This window comes from Tarenaya hassleriana, unplaced genomic scaffold, assembly GCF_000463585.1.
Source record: "Tarenaya hassleriana unplaced genomic scaffold, ASM46358v1 Cleome12, whole genome shotgun sequence".
Lineage (NCBI taxonomy): Eukaryota > Viridiplantae > Streptophyta > Magnoliopsida > Brassicales > Cleomaceae > Tarenaya > Tarenaya hassleriana.
The window spans coordinates 2,342,295-2,367,398 of record NW_010962392.1 but is presented as its reverse complement, the minus strand read 5'-3'; the positions used below and the strand labels follow the sequence as shown (position 1 = coordinate 2,367,398).

General features: G+C 40.0%; 4 protein-coding genes and 1 pseudogene across 4 annotated transcripts in view; 2 read left to right on the top strand and 3 right to left on the bottom strand.

Moving 5' to 3' along the window:
* Positions 1 to 657: 657 nt before the first annotated feature.
* Positions 658 to 6,516, bottom strand: LOC104806633 (protein SCAR2). Its single transcript, XM_010531618.1, has 9 exons — positions 6,072 to 6,516; positions 5,650 to 5,813; positions 5,159 to 5,282; positions 4,925 to 5,054; positions 4,590 to 4,651; positions 1,515 to 4,464; positions 1,333 to 1,422; positions 1,067 to 1,174; positions 658 to 976 (listed from the first exon to the last, which is right to left on the bottom strand). Exons 1-9 carry the CDS (start codon positions 6,224 to 6,226, stop codon positions 923 to 925), a joined length of 3,837 nt encoding a protein of 1,278 aa, XP_010529920.1. The 5' UTR covers positions 6,227 to 6,516; the 3' UTR covers positions 658 to 922.
* A 1,492-nt stretch (positions 6,517 to 8,008) lies between these two features.
* LOC104806630 (pentatricopeptide repeat-containing protein At2g38420, mitochondrial) lies at positions 8,009 to 9,770 on the bottom strand. The gene is given in 3 exon segments (XM_010531617.2): positions 8,009 to 8,274; positions 8,276 to 8,371; positions 8,373 to 9,770. Coding segments are annotated over 3 exon segments (1,434 nt in total). The 5' UTR covers positions 9,605 to 9,770; the 3' UTR covers positions 8,009 to 8,168.
* A 660-nt stretch (positions 9,771 to 10,430) lies between these two features.
* On the top strand, positions 10,431 to 13,904 carry LOC104806621 (annotated as a pseudogene).
* A 143-nt stretch (positions 13,905 to 14,047) lies between these two features.
* The window catches only part of LOC104806625 (alanine--glyoxylate aminotransferase 2 homolog 2, mitochondrial), a 23,545-nt gene continuing 12,488 nt past the window's right edge, over positions 14,048 to 25,104 (bottom strand). Inside the window, exons 2-9 of the mRNA XM_010531611.2 lie at positions 16,014 to 16,244; positions 15,714 to 15,884; positions 15,387 to 15,530; positions 15,084 to 15,260; positions 14,781 to 15,006; positions 14,569 to 14,682; positions 14,411 to 14,497; positions 14,048 to 14,334 (exon numbers count right to left, since the gene is read on the bottom strand). Of these exons, the coding sequence (XP_010529913.1) occupies positions 14,291 to 14,334; positions 14,411 to 14,497; positions 14,569 to 14,682; positions 14,781 to 15,006; positions 15,084 to 15,260; positions 15,387 to 15,530; positions 15,714 to 15,884; positions 16,014 to 16,244 (1,194 nt within the window). The 3' untranslated portion in view covers positions 14,048 to 14,290. The remainder of the gene's footprint in view (positions 14,335 to 14,410; positions 14,498 to 14,568; positions 14,683 to 14,780; positions 15,007 to 15,083; positions 15,261 to 15,386; positions 15,531 to 15,713; positions 15,885 to 16,013; positions 16,245 to 25,104) is intronic.
* The window catches only part of LOC104806964 (putative receptor protein kinase ZmPK1), a 5,507-nt gene continuing 782 nt past the window's right edge, over positions 20,380 to 25,104 (top strand). Inside the window, exons 1-6 of the mRNA XM_010532083.1 lie at positions 20,380 to 20,565; positions 20,735 to 20,830; positions 21,342 to 21,395; positions 21,528 to 21,574; positions 22,572 to 22,731; positions 22,827 to 23,654. Of these exons, the coding sequence (XP_010530385.1) occupies positions 20,380 to 20,565; positions 20,735 to 20,830; positions 21,342 to 21,395; positions 21,528 to 21,574; positions 22,572 to 22,731; positions 22,827 to 23,654 (1,371 nt within the window). The remainder of the gene's footprint in view (positions 20,566 to 20,734; positions 20,831 to 21,341; positions 21,396 to 21,527; positions 21,575 to 22,571; positions 22,732 to 22,826; positions 23,655 to 25,104) is intronic.

Here is a 25,104-nt window from a genome sequence, read left to right as displayed (position 1 = left end):
GGGGGGGGGGGGGGGGAGAGAGAAGAGGGAGAGGAGAAGAGTATATCGAAATAGGACGATGGGTGGTTATCAGAGTCGGAGAGTTTGCCGGGGGTTCCTTCGGTGGGATTCGAGCAGAGGTGGTTAACGTGAGAATTCCATTCATCGAAAAAATCCATCTCGTCAATCTGGTGTAGGGTTTAGGGTTCGAGAGAAGCTCGAGCAAGTTCAGCTTGCCGGTCTGAATCTTGGATGAATTCTGAAAGCCTCTTACCAATTTGGAAAAGTCGGTAAACTTATCTCCCACGCCCACTAAATTCCGACAAAACCAAGGACTCTGCAAGTGAGTGCTCGGAGACAATCGGGGCTAGCGGGGGGCGTGACGTATATTCCGGGCTGGAGAAGATTCACAAGATTCTTCATACCGTTGTTGGCGCGAACTGCTTCTGCTGCTGCTCCATCGAGCAGCGATCATTCACGCAAGACACTAAAACGGCATCGTTTCGTTGGTCCTCGATGGGATCTATAATCGAACATTTTATTTAACAAAACCGATTGCCCCACAGAATTTGAACTTAGACCCAATTCTTCTACCTGACGGCTAAAAATGAAGCAACAGTGACCAAAAAAGTAGCAAGAATGACAATGACAACAAAGGAGATGGCCGCTGAGACGAAGGACAACAAGAGAAACCGTAAAGTGAAATAAAATCTTAGCAACTGCAAGTTGACACCCACGCTTTAACCCTAAAAAAAAAAAGTGCATATCTCGGAATTTACTTACACCCCCGCATACTCGTATATAAAGTGATACATTCGCGTATATATATTGACAAAAGTCTCTTTCCTGAGAGGATAACAACAATTTCTATAAAACTACCTGAAGCGCTTGCGCACTCGGAAGGAATTTGCACAACCAAACAACGTAATTGAAAGCTGCGGTCTCAAGTATCACTCCAACCATCAGAATCATCATCTTCGTCGCTTCCAGCCATTGCCTGCTTCATCGTTTCATCGTTTCAGATTGCAAGTTTTCACACACACACACACACACTGTCTTTGTTCATGAGAGAGAGAGAGAGAGAGACCTGGCGTATGGTGTTTGCCTTCTCTAAGATGGCAGCAACCTTTAAGTTTGTTTTAGGACCGGCTTGTATGTTGGGTCTTGTCATTGCCGCAGGCTTCAGATTGAACGACTGCATAGTTTTACATGAACATCTCTCACAAACAAAACCCAATGGGATCACCATTAAGACTTTTCTTAACTCGCTCTTGGATTGGATATATATATTTTTGTTTACTTGGGTTAAATTGAACAAAGACAAACGCCCATGGTATTTATTGTGCATGTTACCTTGTTCCGTATCTGCACCAAGAACGAATTGTTCTCTTCTTCGTTCGACGATGTAGGAAGCGGTAGTACCCTCTCCGACACCTTTCTCAGCTGTCAAAAACATATCACAAATAATAATAATAATAATAATAATCAGATAGATGCATAGAGGGATGAAGTGTTGAAAAGATGTGGATCGTTACCGTTTTTCTGTCATGGGCAGCAACAGCATCGACAAGTGGACTTCTCGGCCGGGGAAGCTTAACCGCAGGGATTTCATTCGGTTTCTCAGAGTCCAAGGTTGGTGCAACAGCGAACGCACTGACAGGCCACATTGCATCATCAGGCACTAGTATCTTCTGAACAGATGGCTCCACGGTTACTCTATCCAAATCCTGCTCTTCCTCCGTTATTTGCTTAGGCGCATCAGGATGCTTGTCAGAATCTCCTGCAATTTGTTCAGATGTGATGCATTGTTTGAGATCTTCATCAACTACAAGGTTTGAGCCAAAATCATCCGGCATGCTAACGGGCTGGATAGAAGGATCAGCTGATTGAGTACTCTGAAAATCACAACTCTCATATTCACCATTGAAATCAGTTGTTGGTAACTGAGAATGTGATAATGACGGCTTATCTGGTGAATTGTTCACAATCTCTGAAGGAAGCTGACCACCTAGAGATGTTGTATGTACGGTCTGGGCTGATGGTGCAATCCCGAACTGAGGAGACTTAATTTCAACTGGACTAAAAAATGGTTGGGTCCTCCCTAAACGCCATTGCATAGGAGGAAGGGGCGGCAATGGAGGCACCTCCTCCATGGAGGGTGGATCTGTCTCGTGAATCAAACCGGATCTAATAAACGTAGATTTCGTGGAACTGTTTGATTGTGGTACAGATTCATAGGGTAAGCCTAGCCAGACATCAGAACCGAAAATCACTTCATCTGAAGGCTCGTGCATCTCAATCGATTGCTCTAAGAGAGTCTCAAATAGCTCCAAAGAAGAGGAATCTACGCAGTTATTGAGACGAGTGCTCTCATTGGGAGATTTTGTTTCTTCTGAGTCCATGTCACTGATATTTTGAGATGTCTGGAGAGTTACGGCCTCACCATTTAGAAAGTCATTGTCATCTAGGGCAACTGATGATGAGTGCTGGAAATGATCCAAACCTTCCGAGGGGTTTGGCTGTATATTTCTTTCTAACTCTGGATTACATTCTGTTTCTGCCAAGAGTGTCCCGTTGGACACCAGAACTTTATCATGGCAAAGCTCTCCGGCTCCAGAAGGTGTTTCTTCTGTTTCGCCCGAAGGAGAACATGTTGAACTAGGAGAGCATTTGCTCGTGTAGGCATCACTACCAGACATAGCAAGCTCTTCTTCAGGGGCTTCATTGTCCAGCCTTACATGTTCATGAAACCCTTTATTGTCCAGATAACTGGAATGAGATTCACCGGATATCTCGTTCAGCTGCTCACTGCCAACGCTAGAAGCATCTCCCGTCGATATTTTGTCTTTTGAGATAACTTCAGAAGTCACCTTACTGTCAACAACTTCAGTAGGTATCAGTGTTCTATTCACCAGATTGACTTCAGAAACAGAATCATCAGGAGTGGTGCCAATTGCAGGTGAATGTTCACTGGAGAGCTCAACAACTGATGTTTGGTAACGAGCTTCTGGAACTGTCTTAGTCTCTGCCACATTCTCACCATCGTCATCTAGAATATTGTGTGAGTGGATTTCAGATACTGTAAAAGGATCTCCAGTTTTAGAGTCCTTGTAATTAGGTGAAATTTCCACCCCCATACCTTCTGAGCAAGGTAATTGTTGATCTATTGGGCTTACATCCGACAGTCCACCAGTGCCTAAATGCGTTAAATTTTCAGAAATAAAATCAACTGTGCAGTTTGTTTCAGTGGCATCGCCAATGGCAGTATCGTATCTATTTCCTTCAGAAGCTGAAACAACCAACGAAGCTTCAGAAGAGAAGTTTGGGTCTTTATTATCCAAAAGAGTATCAGAATTTGAAGAATCAACTGCGCCAGTTCCGCTTTCATCAGTATCTCCTCTCTTCAGATCATGTTCAGGAGATTCTGGAGAAGTTTCACCAATTTCTGGTGCTAAAGATTGAACTATTGACAAATGTAATTCAGCATCCTGAGAAACAGATCGAGGACTAGAACTTGTACCATGTGAAGTAGGTGATGCCTGGCGGTCCACATCATTGCCGCAGATCAATCCCTGCTCACGGGTATCAGACCCTCGAGCATCCTTATTCCCATGAGCAACATCAGGTGAGAATTCCACTAGTTCACTCTTACAGCTACCAGTAGAAGGTATGGTTTCAGCAGTTTTCTCTCTATCAGACGGATCATTTTCAGTGGATATGCTTCCAGCATCAGAGTAAGAAAAAATAGATCTCCATCTCAAAAATGAGCTGTGCCCATTTTCTGAGGCTGATGTGTTTCCTACTGATTGAGAATCTGAAAATTGTGGTGGATCCTCCACCTTTTCCTCATCAATATCAGAACCCGAGTCATGTTTTCCAACGCTGAAAGCAACTGATCTGTTCCTAGGTCTACCATCATCATCTGTTTCTGTTTCTGACTCCATGGTGGCATGTGCATCTACATAATCTTCAACCTCAGTGGTTAAATCTTCAGAATAACTCCTAACCTGAAGACCCTCTGGTATTCCATTCGCATTTGTCTGCGCATCCTTTTCAACAATTTTATCAGAAACTGTGGATGCAGTTTCCCCTGCCTCATCATAAGTAGATTCAGGCACTGCCTCTATGTCTTTGTCGATGAAATCTCCATTTAAGTTGTCTTCTGGTACATTATCCTGTTCGTTTAGTGATGGAATCACTGTTTCTGTCCCTTGGAATGATTTTTCCACAACACCAACCACATTGATTTCAGGTACTGAATCTCTGGCATCTTCCATATTCCACATCAATAATTCTGGGCTTGAAGCAATTCTTTCATATCCTGTATTATGAGGTAGACAAGTCTGCACAAACTTTTCCATGTAGCTTTCCTTTGACTTTGAGATAAGTGAATATCCATCCAGTTTTCTTGTTTTCAACTTCACAAGACGTGCTGGATCTGAGTGAACACCTTGTACATGCTCCTCAAGAAACAGCTCATGCAATCTGTAACGGTTGGCAGATTGAAATACCAATCGTTGGTGACAGTTAAATACAAATGGAGAAAACAGAGGAAACTAAATATATGATAGAAATGACAAATATACAAGACATGGAATAGGAACACTCGCTTGGTATGTGATGTTGGTGTTGTTTCAGGTGTTCCCCCATTCCTCCACCCTGATCCTCGTTTCTGCAACCCAATAAAATAAAACGAAGGATTGATTAAGGAACCACCACAAGGAAAGGAAGAATTGTACATTCAAGAACGCAAAGACAGGGTTGCTGAATTGGTCCAAATTAGAAGGTTTATGCTCTAAGCACAGTGATATACTGGGACAATACGAACGCGCTTTATTAGATCAGTAAATACACCATAAAAGGGGGGAAACTTATATCAAGAAGCACTATGTTGCAAAACCCATGCTATAGCTTGAAGATAACAAGCTTTCCCTTTCGGCAGTACCTTTGTTTTACGCGATTTCTTCTCTCTCTGTAATTCAGCCAAACATGCTTCCGAGGACGATGTTTCGAGCCTAAAGAATGATGGATCGGTGTAGCGCTTCAAGCATGCCCCAGCTCCCGCAACATCAAATCTAATAGAAATGGTAGAATAGATGTTATAGCTACCGCCCTAACAAATTGATCGCAGAAGAAAAAAAGTTGTCAGTTGTTACTTGAAAAAATACACAAATCATACTTGTCCAGAAGAAATAGTTGTGGGGGACCTCGGCAGGCCTCATACGAATCCATTACACAACGAGGTAAATCCCCACGGGTAATCATACTCTGTTCCAATTGCGCATTTGGATGCCAGTCCATACCTATAATAGAAGTACAGAATCATGTCAACAGGATCGTAAAAGCTAAAATTACAAGGAACGCCAATAACAGAAACACTTAATCTATCCAGAGATTATCTATGATATGTTAATATAAAGAAACAAGCAGGCAATCAGATATTATCGGTATCTGCGTCTACTAGAGCTTTAATTAAACTTTCCCATCTGCAAAGTAACGAATACAAAATATTTGAGATGCTAACATTGTCGTCTATCATATACAGACCAAAACAAATTTGCTTCAAGCATATGAATCCCTTTCAGTATTACGTGAACAAGGTCATTTTTGGTCTTTCTAGTGCAATCCACCTAATGCCATAAAGCAATACTCTAGGAAGGCATATCTGACCTGTGTTGGAAAAAAATGTTGAATGATCGGTCCGGGAAAGCAGGGCCTTCTCAACTGAAGGGAATTCCACCTCCAATTGCTGCACACGAACCATCAGATCGTGGCCTCTTGCAGCAGTCGTCATTACTTCTTCGTGCAAGTCATGAAACATCTCAGCAGCAAACCTTCGTTCGAACAGCAAGAGGGTTAATCAAACCGATCAAATATATGACAAATTCCCGCTCCCGGGATCAAATTCCAATACAAACTCATCGGATTCATAAAATGTTACAACAATTATCCCCGCGATTCCAAATCTCTCAGTCTAACGATGAGTCAACGGCGGTGAACTCCCAAGCTCCGAAATCAACACCAATTCAAGTCAATTGCGGAAAATTCCAACACCGAGCAAAAATCAAATGGCTAAAGAAAGAGAAACTCACTCGGCAAGGTCACCGAGTTGACGCAAGATGCCGACGAGCCCAGCCATGGCGACTCCTTCGAGCAGAGCTTCGGGATCATCCTTATCGGCGGCGCGGTACAGTTCCGGATCCGCCAATCCATACTCATTCCGTATCTGGCACCGCGTCAACGGCATTATTATTCCTCTCCAGCTCTTCAACCCCGAAGTTCCTGTTCAATGCCAGAATTCACCAGCAAGAAACCCTAGTTCTTCTCCTCTCACTCTCTGCCACTCGCGAACGCTTACGTTTAGATCTTCTACAGATAAAACACCATTGCTGTCAAGAATCGGACCGCCTTTCTATGGATTCGAGACGATTGAATGATGGAAGAATCATGGACGAAGAGTCTGAGAAAGACAAATTCCTTGAGAACCTATGTGTAATCTTTCCACTTTATTAATCTGTAAAAATGAAAGAGGTGTGGAAATGGAAGCCGGTTTGGGAGGTCGAGCTCCATATGTTCGGTTTTGGTGAGTGGCTGTTTTAATCTGATTCCGGTTCTGCCGAACTCCCCCCGGTTAACAGATTGGAGACGCCATCGACGGTTTACTGAGACATGGAACCGAACAAATAAATAATTCGGATGAAGCCAAGCGAACGCGCATCATGCCGTTGGAATCGTGTTAAGCAACCGTGTTTTTAGTTTAATGTTTAATTATAAATTAGAGTATGGTGTGTTTGAACTATTTAGATGATTCGATCAATCTATATTCTAATTAATTAAAACTTACTGGTATGCATTGATGTGTAAATTAAATACGAGGCGATGATGATGAGAAACTGTGTGTGTAACATGCATCGACAAGTATCCACATTACCGTACATCTCTCCATCGATTTCGTGAAATTGTTTGTGGTGAGGTTGCGCATATCTTTCCTTGCACGTGAATAAAAATCAATATGGACCGCCCCAAACCAAATCTGTACGAGTTTGACTTGCCGTAAAAGTGAAGACATGACCCATTGAAAAGGCCCCATTTATCGAGCTCAAACCTGTGTGATTTGAAAATTGTTACGATGCACATAAAAATCAAATCAATTATTTTAAAAGGACAAATATTAGCTATCTAAATAATTTGAGGAAAAAACTGGTTCCATATTGAATCCATCGAATCAAATACTTTATTAGGTAAGCGTCTCTTAAAAAATTAAGACATCTCGATAGTTAAAACCATTATTTGATTTAATTTTATTCTCCCTTATATGATATGGACCAACAAAACAACAAAAAATAACTATATTGCCACCATTTCATTTTTTTAAAAATCAAAGAATTCTTCATTATCACCACATTTTTTTTAGAGGATCACGATCAAGAAAAGGGTTGGTGGTGGTGCTAAAAAATAGTTCATATTTTTATATGTATAAATCGATTGAGTAAAAAAAAAAAGAAATTATAGACGTAATATGAATGATGCTTCATGGCTACGTATAGGTTACACCGTCGGATTTTTTTTGCATGTGTTAAAAAAAATCCAAAATTCGCATCATATTCTTTTTTCTAACGAATCATTGATTGGTATTAATTATAACAAGGTCCGTTATAATGCAAGCTTTGAATCTAAAGAGATTATCGGACAAATCGTAACAAACCATATTTGCACGGTCCCAACACATTTCTCTTTTTAAATTAAAATGAACATGAGCTTATTTCATTGCCTAATGAAGTGCCCAACTCAACTCGTCGAGTATTTACAAAATATTAATACCGATTAAGGTGGTATAGCCGCCTCCAATTCTTGAAACCCTTCGCACGGTTCACTTTCTTCCATGTCTATTTTTGACTAAAGGGTCATTTCTCAATAATCTTATTTCGAATGATCATATAAATAAAAGCCCTATAATCTTTAATAAACTAAATGACATGTTGGATTGTGGAGTTTGGTGAGTTCATGGTTAGTTGATATCAAACAATCATATCAATGGATAAATCACATCAACAGTGATAATTTTTTTTTCAGGAACACAAACAACCACCGAGAATAAATGTAGACCAATAGGCTGAGAAATGGAGCCCACATTGGAAACTGGCAAGCAAAGTTCAGTTCTGTTCTAACCATCCAAATCTTTGCCCACATCAGGGTTTGATCATGGCTTCCCAGACCTTTAACCCGGGCGAAACACCCTTATCAGCCATACTAGCTAGAAATTCCACAGCTTTATTCACAAAACCTTTCTGACAACCTGCAAATCACCTCGTCCGTTCTTGAACTCTGAATGCTCAAGCTCTTGTTGTGAAACGCTTCCTCCAACAAACCACACGCTTGATAAACTTCATCTAAACCCATCGATCATAATACCATACGTATGTTTGCTCTGATCAACTCCTTTCATCTCCATCTCTTCCCATAGAGTCTTTGCTTGGACCAAATCCCCGGCCTTTACCAATGCTTTTAACAGTATATTATATGTGACCACATTAGGCTTACAACCCAGTTCCGCCATTGAAGACATGACCTTTAAAGCCCCCTTGATATCATTTTGCTTACATAAACCGTCCATGTACACATTATAAGTGTAAACGTCAGGAACCAAGCCTAGCACAAGCAATTCATCGAAAAACTCGTCTGCCTTCGGGTAATCCCCATCTGCAATAACGCCCTTCAGCACGATGGTATAGCAAACAATATCGGGCTCTACTCGATCATGTTTCATCTGGTTAAAAACACCTATACCTTCTCTTCCTCTTCCTCCATCGATCAGAAACTTCATTATATTTGCATAGTCCCTCGAACCTGGGCAAAACCCAGTTCTTTTCAAATGTTCCAGAAATGTGATGACATCAAAGCTTGACGCATCTTTTTGCTTACAGAGAGAACTCAATAGCTGAGAGTACAACCTCGGATCAACAATATGACCGTCCTCTGTCATGTATTCTATCAACTCCATAGCAGAATCTACCTCGCCAATTCTACAAAGGGCACCGATCAATATTCTAAAGGTCGATTCTTCGAGCCTAATTCCCATACTAGAAGCTTTCGACAAGACCTCATGAACTCTTTTCAGACTATGCCTTTTTCTAACAAGAACAGAGAGCAAGGCATTGAGAGAGACAGCAGAAGGTACACACCTGAAATTGGGCATTCTGGAGAAAACATCAATGGCCTCTTCGGCTCGACCGGAAATTCCGTAAACCCTGATGACATCGACGAAAATGGATTCGGGTGACTCGAAATTCTCGGACTTTTCGAGATGATCGAGTACAGAGGCGATGCTTTCTGGCTGAGAGGTTTTAGCTAGGGTTTTTATCACGAAGCTGTAAGCTTGAGGCGTGGGGTCGCAGTTATGGAGGCGGAATGAGCTTATGAGGCGCGACAAAACACTGTTCTCGCTCGAACACTCCTGTTGACGAACTGGGTTCCCCGAATACACGACCAGAACTCGTCTAAGTTCTTCCATGGCGTCTCTGTGTTTGAGATTTTCGTGCCATTTTGTTTTGAAAGGGGAGTGAGGAAATTTCCCGTATTTTCTCAAGAATCTACACCTGCGATTCCACGAGGACGAATTTGCCATCTCGATCGATCAGAAATGAGAAAAGAAGCCGGAGAGCGGTAGCTTGGACAGCGATGACCACATGGACGAGATTCTGATTTCGGCACCGAAGAATGTGCCCCGTTTAAACTGTTGGAGCTCCCAATGTGTGTCGGCACCCCCAAATTGTCTACGGGGAGAGTCAGGGCGTTTGACTATCATTGGGCCACATAAATTTCAACGGATACACCACTCAAAACATCACGTATAATATCCTAAAAAGAGTATATTATCCTAATGATTCCGTGTAATTTGTTTATTCTAAAAAAGTTATCATTGTGATGTTATAATTAATTCTAAATACAGTTATAATTGAATCGCAAAAAATTTATCTATCAAATTTTAAAAATAAATTTACCTTGCGGTCATAAATATTTCTTATTTGGGAAATCCCAAAAAAATATCGTAAAAAATGTGAAAAGATAGAACAAGTAAAAACGAACTGGGCTTTAATGGGCCGAAGAAGAGAAGAAAATGGGTCGAGAAAATGAAAATTTCAAACAACGTTAAATATGATTTCAGTTGATGAGGGAGTTAAATATGATCGTTAATTCTAATTAACATGTCAATTAAAGCAAGCTCACGGGTTGAAATCCAGCGTCCATTATTCCCAACACACGTAATCGTATATTATACCCAAATCAAAATTTGTCGAAAATATTAAAAACAATTAGCCACTTAAAATTATTTTATTTTCAAGTTTTATCGTTGACAAAGTCGTCAGGCGCGTGATTTGTCTCGATAAATAGGCGCGTGTAGCGGGAAAAAGCTCCCTTAAACTGAGAATTGATAGAAATCGGAAAAAAAGGGAGGAGCGGGTTTTTGAAAAGGGGAAGAAGCGAAAAGCGGCAAAACCGAAGATTCCAGCTGAATCTGTCTATCTATCTGTGCTCGAAGGGGGAAAGGAGAAGATTGGATCTTCTATGGTTTTTTCTGGTTCCTGGAAATTTCCGGAAACTTGAATAAGATTTTCTGTATCGGTTGTCGCTCGGGCAGTTCCGGTGATTTGTGCCTCGGTCTTCTTTGTGATCGTGTTGGATTTCCGACTAAAGATGTCATCGTCTTCGGCTTCGGCGTCTGTAGCGGTGGATAAGGCGACGAGCAATCTTCTGCTTGGTCCTGATTGGACGATGAACATGGAAATCTGTGATTCCGTCAATTCTCATCACTGGTAAATTTTCATCAGCTTTACACTGTGTTCCAGTATGCACGTAAAATCATGGTTGGAATATGGTTCTGGATCTTGTTGACTTTGTATTCGCTCGAATTCATTGTAGTTCATGCCAAAAATGCCTCTCGATTATGCAAGTTTAAGAAAAGTCGGCCTGCAGAAACTTGCAATCGCATGCAAAGTTGGGGATAACAGAAAGCCAGAAAGCAAAAACAAAAGAGAAACATTGAAGAATCCTGACATATGTACTTGGTTTTTTGGTTGCTTTGTTATGTATTCGGTCCTGTTCTCTCTGATCGATTGTTGATTGAAAAATCATAGCTTGGAAGAGAAGGAAATTCGTCAACGGTGTTTATGCGCGCTAACGGTTGTCCCTGTTGACTTTGTTCAGGCAGGCCAAAGATGTTGTTAAAGCTTTAAAAAGAAGGCTTCAACATAAGAGCCCTAGAGTTCAACTACTTGCTCTGACGGTATTTCTTTACCTTCTGGTTTACTTACAAGTTCTCATCGTATACATACATTCTGTGGATCTTGGTGGTTATATATATGCAGTGGACCTTTGTGCTCAAGAGAAATCTTCTAGGATATTGTTTGTTGTCCTTAACTCTCTGCAAATCTTCTGTAATAGCTTCTGTAGACGTTGGTGAAGAACTGTGGAGATTATTTGCATTTTCACATTGTTGAGAAAAATATACTGGGAGAAATGGTCAAAATTGTGAAAAATAAGGTAGTTTTATATCAGGTTCCTTCTTGTGATTTTTCTGTCGTAGTGGTAATACTTGATGATGCTTATGTTCTGAAGCACTTTGCAGGCAGATATGCAAGTAAGGGACAAAATCTTGGGTTTACTGGACTCTTGGCAGGAGGCTTTTGGGGGTGCCTACCCGCAATACTATTGGGCGTACGAAGAGTTAAGGGTGGGTGATCCGCATCATGGATACCGTCCAAACGATTGATTTTCATTAACAAAGTGTTTCAAAAATATATAATTTTGTATCTAATTATATAAAAGCAGGCGCAGATTTATGAGGTTGTTGAGGGAGGTGGCAAATCTATTCGCCTAATTTTCTATGTTCTGCATCTTTTCCACGCTTTTTTACTGGGTGTTTTTTCATATTTGGAAGTCAATTCCGTTCAAGTCCTGTCATTTCCTTTCTGTTATCCCCTCCATTTCTCAAAAGGTTATCTGCATGTATCATCCTGACAGTACAGATGATAATGCGCATGATATATCTCACTGAAGGCTGTTGTTTATGTTGCAGCGCTCTGGAGTTGAATTTCCCAGGCGCTCAGTAGATGCAGCCCCCATAATCACACCACCAGTTAGTCGTCCAACCTTGAGACAGCATCATATGGGTTATGGAATACCTCATGCGGGTTATGGAATGCCCAGTGGTTCTTCCAGAAGGCTGGATGAAGCAATGGCAACTGAGATCGAGGGCTTAAGGTAAATGGACACTCTGCTGTTTAGTTGTTCTGCCTTTTTGGAGGTCGTTACATTTCACATAAAAATTTTCGATGAAGGGTAGCTTGTCAAGTCTCAGTCTATGAGGGATGTAATGGATCTATTGAGCGACATGCTTCAAGCTGTGGATCCTAGTGACCGCTCGGTATTCAAATATGCTACTGTAGATAGATATATCGGCAATTGCACAGAATCGAACTAGTTGTTCTAACTTCGTTTTTCCTATGTTTATAGGCTGTGAGGGATGAAGTCATCATTGACTTGGTCGAGCGTTGCCGTTCTAATCAGAAAAAGCTGATGCAGATGCTAACCACTACTGGGTTAATCTTTTGTTCCCATAAATCTCTCCTCACTTCAATATATGAAAATATATTGTTGAGGCCTTTCATCATTGAAATCGAGCTCTCTTTTTACGAGGCAGGGATGAAGAAACTTTAGCTCGGGGCCTGGAATTAAACAAAAGTCTGCAAACTCTGTTGGCAAAACATGATGCAATCGCATCCGGTTCTCCTTTCCCGTTCCAGGCTTCAAAACCCGTTGTTGCAAGCCCCAAGTCTTCTGAAGCTAAAGATTCTATTGCCGGACCCAGTTCTAGTTCCCATGCACCTGCCACCGTTTCCGTGGAAAAAAGCACGATTGATGAGGAGGACGAAGAGGAAGATGAGTTTGCACAACTAGCTCAGAGGTGTGTGTTTTTTACTCGGGTTATGTACCTTGGTATTTTTTACATTTAATAAACAGATTGTTTTTTCAGGCATTCGAAAACGGAATCTGTGCCTAGAGACAAAAATGGTCGAGAGTCTCAGAAATCGTCAAGCACAGATGCTGTTACTGCTGTTGCATGCAATGCACTTGCTCTTCCCGACCCGCCTGCACCTGTGAACACTTCTAAGGAACAAAAAGACATGATCGACCTATTAAGTATCACGCTGTCAACAACCCCACTCTGCGATCAAAACCCCCATACATGTCCACAACATTATCCTGGAAATCAAGGGCAGTCACCATATAATAGCTATGTCGCCCCTTGGGCCCGTCCTCATAGTCAAGGTCAACCTCGATTTCAGCCGCAGCCACAACTTTACCCACAGTTACAGATTCAACCGCCAACTAGACCACACTACTCTCAGTACCAATACGGGTATCCTCCACCGCCGTGGACTGATAGCCCGGACAGCCAACCGAGCAGTTCTGCAACTGGGAACGTGTACTGGACACCACGGGCGAATCCAACCCCGTCACTGGATCTAACGGGGAGATCCCTGCAGTACTCTAACTCGTTCCCCGTCAGACTCAACAATGGGTCAGGGTGGGAGAGAGGAGAGACCCGGGGGTTTCTGCTACAACCGGGGGACAGAAACCCTTTGTTCCGTCGTATAGATTGTTCGAAGATTTGAATGTGTTTGGAAACGAGGAGAGGCGTAATAAGACCGGCGAGGGAGCAGCTCCGAGCGTGTCTTCTGGTTCTCAGCCACAGCACCACCATCACCACCATGGTATATGATTGGTGGTCGTAGGAAATGATTGAATTCCGTTCCATTGTGCTTTTACCCTACATTCTTTCTGCTACTGTGTGAATATATATATAATCATCATGCTCTCTGTAACATTTTATTTATTTATTTATTTATACCCCTCTTCAGTTTTCTAGTGTTTTTGGCACAATCTCAATTATTGTGTTTTTTCCTAATAATTTTTATTTTATTTTGGTCAGAGTAACCGATTTGAGTTTGTTTGCTTTGGATGTTGAATTGACCTTTGTGACCATATTCTGAAAAGAGATGCCGTCTCACCGTAAAATACATATATATAGTCAAGGTCAACAGATAAAACATAAAAGGAATTCCATTAATGCAGGAACACAGCGATGCGAGGAGAGAGGCAACGAGATGTTGGCTCCACCCAATCGTCTGGGTTCAAAAGTTCACAAGATAAGACACGGTAGATAACAATTACGACACCAAAGCACAGACCATATTTCTAGGGTTTTCCATTCATCCCGGGGGGGTGTTTCCGTCCATGGCTGCTTGCTTCACATCTTTGACATGCTGTGATCCATCGCCTCCACCAGATAGTCTGCCATCGTCACAACCAATACTATTAATCAAAATGGCATTTCCATATACTTTTCAAAGATGTTTTTTAAACGGACCTGCGTCATCCTTGGTGAAGCAGAGGGGAGGTGTGATTCTGAACACATTCCCGAAGAATCCTCCCTTCCCAATCAGCACCCCCAATTCTGTATATACACACACATGAATACAATCAGATTTCGACACGTGGCTTCTTGTTCATATGCTCAGACATCACCTTTCATTTGATCCATGACGTGCATAGTCTCGGCAGCTGCCGGAGTCTTGAGCTCGCGATCAGTCACCAGCTCCACCCCAAGCATCAACCCCCTCCCCCTTACATCCCCTATTACTGCATCATCACATGTATATATACGCTCACAACATTCAGCAACTGCCATCCTATGGAGGTAAAAAAAAGGAAAGAGAGAGAGAGAGAGAGGGATTTACTTTGATGTTTGTCTTTGAGCTGAATGAGCTTTTGTTTAAGATAGGAGCCAACCTCGGCAGCATTCTCCTGAAGTTTCTCTTTCTCGATCACTCTCAGGACAGCATGACCTGCTGTGGTCGCCACTGCGTTCCCGCCATATGTGTTGAAATAGCTGCGTCTAGTCAATACCCCTGCTATCTCCGCTGTCGTTACTACCGCTCCCAGCGGAAATCCGTTACCAATTCCCTGTTACATAATTATAGATTATGGTGCCACCCCAACTGTTTGAGTCAAGAACAGTAGTAGAGACATTGATTACTAACCTTAGCCATGGTTACAATGTCGGGGACGACACCATGGGCCTCGAATCCCCAGAAATCGCCAGTCCGAGCAAATCCAGACTGAACTTCATCAGCTATGACCAATCCCCCTGCTTTCTTTACTATGTCATAGACCGCTGGAACATACCCTGGAGCCAGATCCACAATTCCTCCCACTCCCTGTGTCATACCCAGAAGTTTTGCTTCAATCTTTTGCTTGATCGTAGGATTCGGGTATTACAGTATGGAATTGTATATATGTATGTGTGTATGAAACGAAATCACGTCAGCTAGATGATTTATTACCTGGATAGCTTCGAAGAGAAAACCAGCGATGTGTCCAGTCGTTCCATACTGAATGATCTCGTGCACGTCTCTTGCATACTTTGCTCCATCCGAGCCAAACATACCTCTGTATGGGTCCGGGTTCAATGCATGATGAACTCCAGCCTTCCGAAAGCAACAACATAAGAATCAGAACATGAATTGACACTTTTCATCACCAGTTTTAGCAAAGTAAAGATTTAAAAAAAAAAAAAAAAAGTGGCTCTTCCAGCAAAAACCATGGTGCCGGTGTGCGTACGTATCGACCCGGGTTAGCTAAAGCAATATCGATATACGCGAAATTGTTACCTGAACAACATTGAATTTCCAGTTGCTTTGACCAGTAGCCCCCATCGTCCCAGCCGCATTGCCGTGATACCCATTCCTCACGGATATGATATCCTGACAACCAGTGTACAACCTCGCCATCATCATGGCCAATTCGTTCGCCTCCGTCCCAGAATTGGTGAAAAACACCACCTAAACCCAAGAGACATAGATCAAACCCAACATAAACACGCAACAAAACATCATCTATGATCGCACACACGCAAGACCGAATGGAGTACGAAAAAAATTGCAGACTGAGAATTTAGCAGCCGAATGTACCTTGAGGTCACCGGGGAGCTTGGAAGCGAGGGCTTCAGCGAAATCAGCAATGGCGTTGTTGAGGTAAAGAACGGTGGGGTGTTGGAGTCGTTTGATCTGGTTGATGACTGGTTCCACCACACCAGGGTGGCAATGGCCGCAATTCACCACCGCAATCCCAGCAAAGGCGTCGAGGTATCTCCGACCATTCTCGTCGAACAGATACTGCATCTTCCCGTCCACAATGTTCACCTGTCACTCCCGTCAACACACTTTTAGCATTCAAACCTCACAATCATCTTGGATATTTTATTCTTTATCGGATTTTAAGATCTTCCTCGTGAATCTCGAAAATTATTTATTGAGTTGGAACTTATTTAATCGGCTATTCACATCTTTCGTGTAAAAGAGGGGGAAACACAGAGGATTTCGATCCCTTTGTTTTCCAGAACATCCGAATCTCGGCAACATCTGACGATTTCTTTTTCCGGAAAAAAAATATTTATTCAACTTCGGAACATCATTATCAGGCCAGATTTTAGATCATTTAAACACCTCGATCCGGCGAATCCAATCCGTGACATACGCGAAAACCTCGATGAGAATCAAACGAGCCGATGAAAACACTACCGGTTTGCGAGATTAACACGCGATACGATCAGAACCGGGATTCTAGGAAACCAAACAGAAAAATAAACAGGAAAAATCAACGAGAAAAGAAATCGGTCGGAGAATATCATTCGAGATTTGGTAATGCATGGCCGCCCAGAGAGAGAGAGAGAGAGAGAGTCGGACTCAACGGCTTTGTATGGAGGGACTGAGAAACTCCTTCCGTTTTCCGAGGATCTCATCGTCGGAGGGGCCGTTGTACGGCGGCGGTGTGTAATCGAACGGCGGCAATCTCGCGATAAACTCATCGGAATCGTGTACGGAGGCCGTCGCAGTCTGAGCCGTCGAAGAGAGGCTTCTTCGCCACCGGGAGATCGAATTTCCCAGTAACGCCCTTTTCGCCATGAATCTCCGCATTCTTTTTGTTCTTCTCTTCTTTGATTTTGCCTCTCCGACGAATTTGCGGAGACTACAACACTCCTACGTATACAACGAAGAGAGCTGAGATTGTTTATATAGAGAGAGAATGTACGTGGAACCTATGTTTGTGCTGACGTGTTCTAAGTCCATCTCAATCCCATACATGTACAAAAATACCCCTCGCCGTCCAGTAAATTACGAACGGCCCCTGCATCTCGCGTGGCGTAATCTATTGTAACGGTTCATATCTGTAATTTCTGTTGTCTTAATTTTAGAAAAGTATTCCCCCATTTTTGGGAAGTTCTTCTATTCTATCATCCATGCATTTTGAGATTTATACAACTCATTTTTACTGCACATTTTATTGGTAAATTGTTGAAAATATTACTAAATTTTTATTTTTTATTTATAGAAAACAAATCATCCTGGCAAAATATGTCGACATGGGTTGAAAAATCATTTACCAAATTGACCGTGTGATGCCTCAGACCATAAAAAAATTCCTACCTTAATCAATATCAATGACAATAGGTAGAAATTTGCGAAATGATGTCTTTATTCATGACCAGAATAACATATAAATAGATGAAAGTTTTACATTGAATAAGTAAACTAAATAAAATAATAAATATTTCTAAATATATATTTTTCGGATTTGATAAGATTGATATATCTCGTAATATTTTTTAAGATCCGGTATATCTCAACATCCCCTTCAAGTTGGAGTGTGGAAGATCATGAAACGCCCAACTTGATGAAAAGATGATCAAACGCATGCCGCTTGAACTACATTATCTTGCGAACTTGTGTCTTAGAAGACATAACTAAAAAAAATCAATCAAACGACTGCGTTGCAACTTTGGCACCACGCACAAAAGAATCGTTTGATGATAAAAAAAACGACAATCGCGGTGCAGAAAGAAGTCTCGGGAATAACTCTGATTCATCCGAGATTGAAAGGCAACTAAGCGAAAGCGTTTAATGACAACAAATTTTTTGGCAATAATAAAATGATTGGCGGTTATGCGAATAATCTTTAGAAAAATGTGGGATTATGAGAGAAAAATAAAACAAAAATAAAATGACTCTCTCATTCTTAATTAAAAAAAAAACTCGAAATGATATTACCACTGGATCGTTATATCTTCACTTTCATTATCAACCATCATTTTTATGAAGAAAAAAAATTAGAAAAAAATAAGAAGCTCTGATACCATGTAGAAATTTGCGGAATGATGTCTTTATTCATGACCAGAATAACATATAAATAGATGAGAGTTTTACATTGAATAAGTAAACTAAATAAAATAATAAATATTTCTAAATATATATTTTCCGAATTTGATAAGATTGATATATCTCGTAATATTCTTCAAGATCTGGTATATCTGAACACAATAATATATAACAATTTGGGGAATAGTTTGTTTGTAAATAAACAAAAAATAACCCCACAATTGAGAGGCAATTTTCACCTGAGAAATCAATGATATTTGTTCACTTAAGAGTATATCATTTAAAACTTCCTATATAAAGTACACAAGTGTAGCCAACGTTTGAAAAACAAACTATATGTGCATGGTAACTAACTAAAAACATATAGATTTTTTTTTTTTACGTGCCGCATATATTAATTAATACAGCAAAACTATCAAATTTTAACAAATTATAAAAATCAAATTTAAGGAAAGAAAAAAAAAACTTTTATTCTACATTTGTATTAGTATTCAATGTGCTTGGAATCTATAAGCTGCCAATATCTAAATGTTGGTGTCAGAAACGGAAACAAATCTAGGAATGTTGGTGTCAGAAACGGAAACAAATCTAGGATAATTGAATACCTAAGTAAATAATTAAACCAAAAAAAAATTGTTCGTCCGTTCGACGTAAAAAAAAACGTGGTGGATTTGCTTGCACCGACTCTATAGAAGTAGAACCCACAAACGCAATCATACTGTTACACGTGTAAAATCACGTCAATGGTGCACGTGGCCAGTCGTGCGTACCTCCGTGGACCTGTGAATATTCTAGAATCTAAACAATCAAATTACAATATCACCCTTTGGTTTTCTTTCTGTATTTTCCTGCGGATAAAAAAACATGATAAGATTTCCATGTGATGTTGGTTGGAACAATGATTCTAATCACGTATCAAAGAAAACCAACACTTTCAGAAAAATACTAATCCATGGCTGGGCCTTATTACCAATGGACAGGTGCATTTTGGGAAACGGAAATTACCACTCAATTTTCGGATAATAAGAAATTTACATTGGGCCAGGGCCCATTAAACGAAGCCTCTATAAGAAAAGCAGAGCCTTTACGCTTTTTGGCGCCAGGGCATTCGCGCGCAATGCTGACGTCATCAGGAGGCATAATGATATTACACGTGGCAGACAAAGGCAAGGGGTTCCCCCACTTTCAGGATCTTTTGTCCACTCGAGCCATTTTAACTCAAATTGACCAAAATAAATTGTAATTAAAAAATCGTTACCCCACATAACTTAACACCTACCTAATACTCAACGAATCCCCGGCGTCTCTTGTAAATATATAAAAAAATATTCATTACAGATAAAAGTTTCGATAATGATTTTCGAAATTCATAAAACCAAAAATCAAACTTTGGTATTTTCATTTCGTGGTAAAAAAAATAGTTAACACTAAAAGTCTATATATTTGTTGTCACTTGGGTCGTTAAGTCTATACTTGGATATAATTAATCCTAAATTTTGTATTATATTAAGGAATTCATTGTTTAGACTTATTTAAAACTCGGATTTTCCGGATGCCATCATCAGAAATTTTAAAATATTTTAATTAATCTGTACTACTAATCCAATTTGATATTTGTAACGTGATTAGTGTTTCTAAATGACCAATTAGATTTTTTTAAAAAAAGAAGATAATATGGGGAAATACTGTGTAAGTTAAATTTAATTAATTAGAGGAGTTGGGATAATTAAATGCAGACAACCATTGGACAGCCTGTGGAAGACAAGGCTTCTTCTATAGTGCATCACCAAACCACCTTTTCTCATGCTTTTTCTCCAACTAAACAAAAGTTACAAAAACAAATCTCTTTCTCGTATGAAAAAATAAAATAAAAATAAAATAAAAATATTATAAATCATTGTACGGGTTGAAACAAGCACCCAAACAATGGCATAAAAAATTTGATGAGGTAGTATTGGCTAACGGGTTCCGTCTTAATCAATCGGACAAATGCGTATATAGCAAGTTTGACGAGAATGGTCATGAGGTTATCATTTGCTTATACGTGGATGATATGCTCATATTCGGTACGGAATTAGAGCAAGTCAAGAAAACAAAAGAATTCTTGTCATCAAAATTTTCGATGAAAGATCTAGGAGAGGCGGATGTTATCCTTGGAATTAGGATAATAAGAGATCATGGTACGATTTCACTTTCTCAATCTCATTACATTGAGAAAGTTCTGAAACGTTTTGATCTCTACGATAGCACTCTTGTTTCTACACCGATGGACTGTAATGTTAAATTGGTAGCGAACAAAGGGGAACCGGTATCCTAACTTGAATATGCTAGTGTCATTGGATGCTTAATGTATGCTATGACTAGCACTAGACCCGACATAGCATACGTGGTTGGTAAGTTGAGTAGGTACACTAGCTAGTAACCCAAGCGTACATCATTGGCATGTTGTACGGAGAGTATTTCGATACTTGAAACAGACCATAAATTACGGTCTTCGCTACACGGGTCAACCTTCGGTGTTAGAAGAATACACGGATGCGAGTTGGAACTCAAGTGAGGAGGATCATGCCTCGGTGAGTGGTTGGCTTTATCTATTAGGTGGAGCTGCGATTTCTTGGACTTCCAAGAAACAAACTTGCATTTCCGATTCGACGATGGCTTCGGAGTTTATTGCCTTAGCATCTGCGGGAAAAGAAGCATAATGGCTAAGGAATCTGGTATTCGAGATACCATTATGGCCTAAACCGGTATCGCCTATCACAATACATTGTGATAGTGCAACAACTTTGGCTAAGACATATAGCCATGTGTATAATGGGAAGTCTAGACATATTGGTTTACGACATAGCTATGTGAATGGTCTAATAAAAGACGGGGCCATAGTGGTGGATTTTGTGCGTACAAAACAAAATTTGGCTGATACTCTTACCAAGAGTGTGTCAAGGAACATGTTGCACAGAATGACAATAGGGATGGGTCTTGAGCCTATTGATTAAATCACAGTTAGAGGAATCTCAACTCAACGTCTAATACAACGTTAGATCTTGAGTTCAATGAGTTAAATCCTCTAATGTGTGGTTGTAGATGCTTAGAAGTGAATCATCCCGAGGTAAGCATCTTGGTATGCAACGTAAAGAGGTTGTTTATACTTAATGAATTCTTTGACAAAGTGCTTAGTTGCAGAGCACGATTTGAAAGAATTCACCTATGCAAGCATGAAGTGTGGCCGCTTCAAGATGTTGGAGGCTCGACATCTATGTGCTTGTGAAGGGGATATGGACACATGGCCGATATAGTGTCAAGGAGTACAAGAAATTGTATTGATTCTGTGTGTGTGTATACGCGGTAGCTCAACTAGGATTACGTAGGTTCAATCGTTTTCGACACCTACGGAATTCGAGTTTATTGTGGTATATTACACTAAGTGAAAGTTCAATCGTAAAGACACTTTCATTTATGCGCAGAATTGTGGAGATGAATGATTATTTGCTTGATATGCCATTGTTTAATTTACTCTAAAAATGGTGGAGGATTGTTGGTATTTTTAGAGTAAATGAATGGGAATTTAGAATCTCTCAAAAGGATTCATGTTTCACGTGTATTACAAGTATGGTGGAGGAGTTAAATGCTTGTAAAAGACGTGGTATGAATTGGTTTAGTGTTAAGATACGTCGAAAGAGTTTACGTTCGGTTTTGAACGTGAAAGGTGATCTCAGAAAAAATGGGAGGGCAGCTCGAAAATATGAGCTGGCAGCCTGTTTTTTCTGAGGAATAAAGCTCATAAATAAATGGGCGGTAGCTCGGAAAAACCGAGAGGGCAGCCCGTTTATTTTCGCCCGTTTTTTCTGAGCAATTCGAAAATAAACGGGCGGGTAGCTCGACAAAACGGGCGGGCAGCCCGTTTTTTCTGAGCAGTTTGGATTGAGCGAAAAATCGCGACCGTTCGGGAAAAACTTCCGATTTCTTCACACCTTTCGACATTTGGAGTGTTTATTAACACCCCTGGACATCCTAACACGTAAAGAGAACAGATCTATGTTGTTTTTTGAGAGATTTGAGAGCACTTTTGTGGTTGTTCTTGCAAAACACCCTCAAAAGCCTTTTGTTCATCTTCTTCTTGCAATTTCTTGTGTTTGTGTTCTTAGTAGAGCAAACTAAGATCACTTCTCTCTTCATTGTATCTCAAAGACGTATTCCGGAAAGTCCTTTGCTCGTATAGGACGGAATAACGTTTTTAGGAAAGTGTATCACGCCTTGAAGAGTTATCCGGTTCCTATTTACTTTTCTGTTATTGTTCTTCTTTTTATATCCCAGATTTCTAACATATGTCAAGGTTTGGAGCTCAGGACATTACTCAAAGTTGTATGTTTTTGACAAGTGTGTGCTTGAGCTGACCAAAGATGGGGACTTGAGGCTAAAGGGTCGCAAGAAACATGTGGGATGGCGAACTGGAACCGCTGGACAAGGCGTGGAGGTAAACCATAACTATTACTCTGTTCCTGCAAAAAACAAAACCCACAGTTGCTTGAATCAGTGAGTGAAAGACCCGTAATCGTATTGTAAATGCAGAAGCTGCAGCTACTGAGCACAGGGAATCTGGTCCTGGTTGATGAAATGGGTCTGATCAAATGGCAAAGTTTCAACTTTCCAACCGATGTGATGCTGCAAGGACAGAGACTAGACGTGGCAACTCAGCTAACTTCGTTCCCAAGAGACTCGAACATGTTCTACACTTTCGAAGTTCTACGTGACAAGATAGCTCTGTTTGTGAACTCAGGTCAAGTGAAGTACTCATACTGGGAATACAAGCCAGCAAAGAACCAAAACGTCAATTTTATCAGATTGGGCTTAGAGGGTCTTGACTTGTTTGACGATAATAGCCACAAAATTGCTCGGATAGAACCCGAAAGAACCGAAAGAACGCAGCTTTTGAGATTCTTGGCGGTTGGGAACAGAACAGGAAATCTGGGACTCTACTCCTACTCCTCTGAAAAGGGAAAGTTTGAGACTTCATTCCAAGCTCTCAACGGCACATGTGACCTTCCTCTGGCTTGTAAACCGTACGGAATCTGCACATTCTCCAAGGCTTGTTCCTGCATAAAGATCGCAACAGAGGAGGAGAACAGCATGGGTTCGGATTGCGGCGAGGAGATTTCAGGAGAGAAGAGACGAAGTTTATGTGATCACGAGATGCTAGAGCTAGACGGAGTGAAAACTGTGCTGAAAAACGGGACACGGGTGGACAACGTAAGCAAAGAAGCTTGCGAGGAAATGTGTAAGAAAGACTGTAAATGCACAGCAGCGATGTATTCGGAAGAAGGGTGTTTCATATATGGGATTGTGATGGGTGTTAAGCAAATATCCATCCGCTTGTTAAATCGTCAAAACCTTAAACATGTATTTATGGTATTTAAACATGTAAATCTGAAGAATGAGAACCTTGAGTCTTGTGTATCTTTATTTTTATTGAACTCGTCAAAATAAAACCTAGTATGATCAATCAAATGAATGATGATGCATATACACTCGTGGGTTGATGGATAAATGGAGAATTCACAATGTTGTGTTGTCACGTTATTTCAGCATTTATACATGTCTTGGGAATCATAGAATACCATTTCCATGCAAACTCGTAAGCTAGATTGTGACAGTTGAGGCATAAACACTGGTGGGTTTGTCGCATAAGTCTGCATATTTTTTTTGTCTCAGATGAATCACTGGAGCAGAGAGTGGAGCATCATCAATGGCTTCCATGGTAGCACCAACAAGAAAGCACAATGCAAAAAAAAAAAAAAAAAGTCAAATACATTTTAAAAGAAATGGGCATCAAAATTGACTATATTTTTTTATTTTATTTTATTTTTCTGCATCTGTAACACTAGAGGACAACGTTTTTTTCTTAACATATAACTGTAACCGAATCGAATAGCCGAATTAAACCGAATAAGACATAACTGTAACCGAATCGAATACGATATAAAAACCGAATGGTTATGAATTTTCTAAACCCAAAAACACCGAAACTGAGTCGAACCGAATCTGACATAAAAAATCGAATGCTTATGGATTTTCTAAACCCAAAAATACCGAAATTGAACCAAACCGAATCTGATATAAAAATCGAATGTTATAGATTTTCTAAACCATAAAATACCGAAATTGAATCGAACCGAATCCGACATATAAAAATAATCGAAAAAACCGATAATTTCTTTGAAAAAACGAGTTTAAAAAAAATTGAATCTGAATCGAACCGAATAATAAAATATCCGAATCGAACTAAACCGATAATTGCATTACCTAAATTCTTTTTATACCTTCGTTATTTTATAATTTTCCAAATATATTTAATATAAAATCTGATGAATATCACAATATCCAACGTATATTCATACATATAGTTGATATATACAACTATAAATACGTATCTATGATTTTAATGTCTAATTTGTTATTATTCAAAGTTATATCTATTAGAAGTTAAAACATTATCATGAATATTTGAATTTAGAATTTTGATTCGATAAATTTAAATATGATAATTGAATTTAAATTTGAAATATATATAAGAATTTGGATAATTAAAATTAAATTTCAGATATTATACTCTTGTGAAACATTTTTTTTTATCATATACTAATCAAGATAATTTTTAATTAACTAAGCTAAATTAAATGGGTTTATTGGGGCCTCATGGGTTTTGTGGGCTAAAACCAATCCATTAAATCATTATGTTGTTTTAATCCAACCTATTAATTTATTCAACCTATTAATTTACTATATTTTTTATTTTATTTTTTTCCGCATCTATAAGACTAGAAGACAATTTTTTTTCTGGGAAAAAATC

What these genes read in the sequence shown, in the direction of transcription:
- LOC104806633 (XM_010531618.1), bottom strand. Translation starts at nt 6,226, where the DNA reads ATGCCGTTGACGCGGTGCCAGATACGGAATGAGTATGGATTGGCGGAT. An exon ending in CAACTATTTCTTCTGGACAA is followed by an intron (nt 5,055 to 5,158) that starts GTATGATTTGTG and finishes CATTTCTATTAG; the next exon opens with ATTTGATGTTGCGGGAGCTG. An exon ending in AGGCAAACACCATACGCCAG is followed by an intron (nt 977 to 1,066) that starts GTCTCTCTCTCT and finishes ACGATGAAGCAG; the next exon opens with GCAATGGCTGGAAGCGACGA.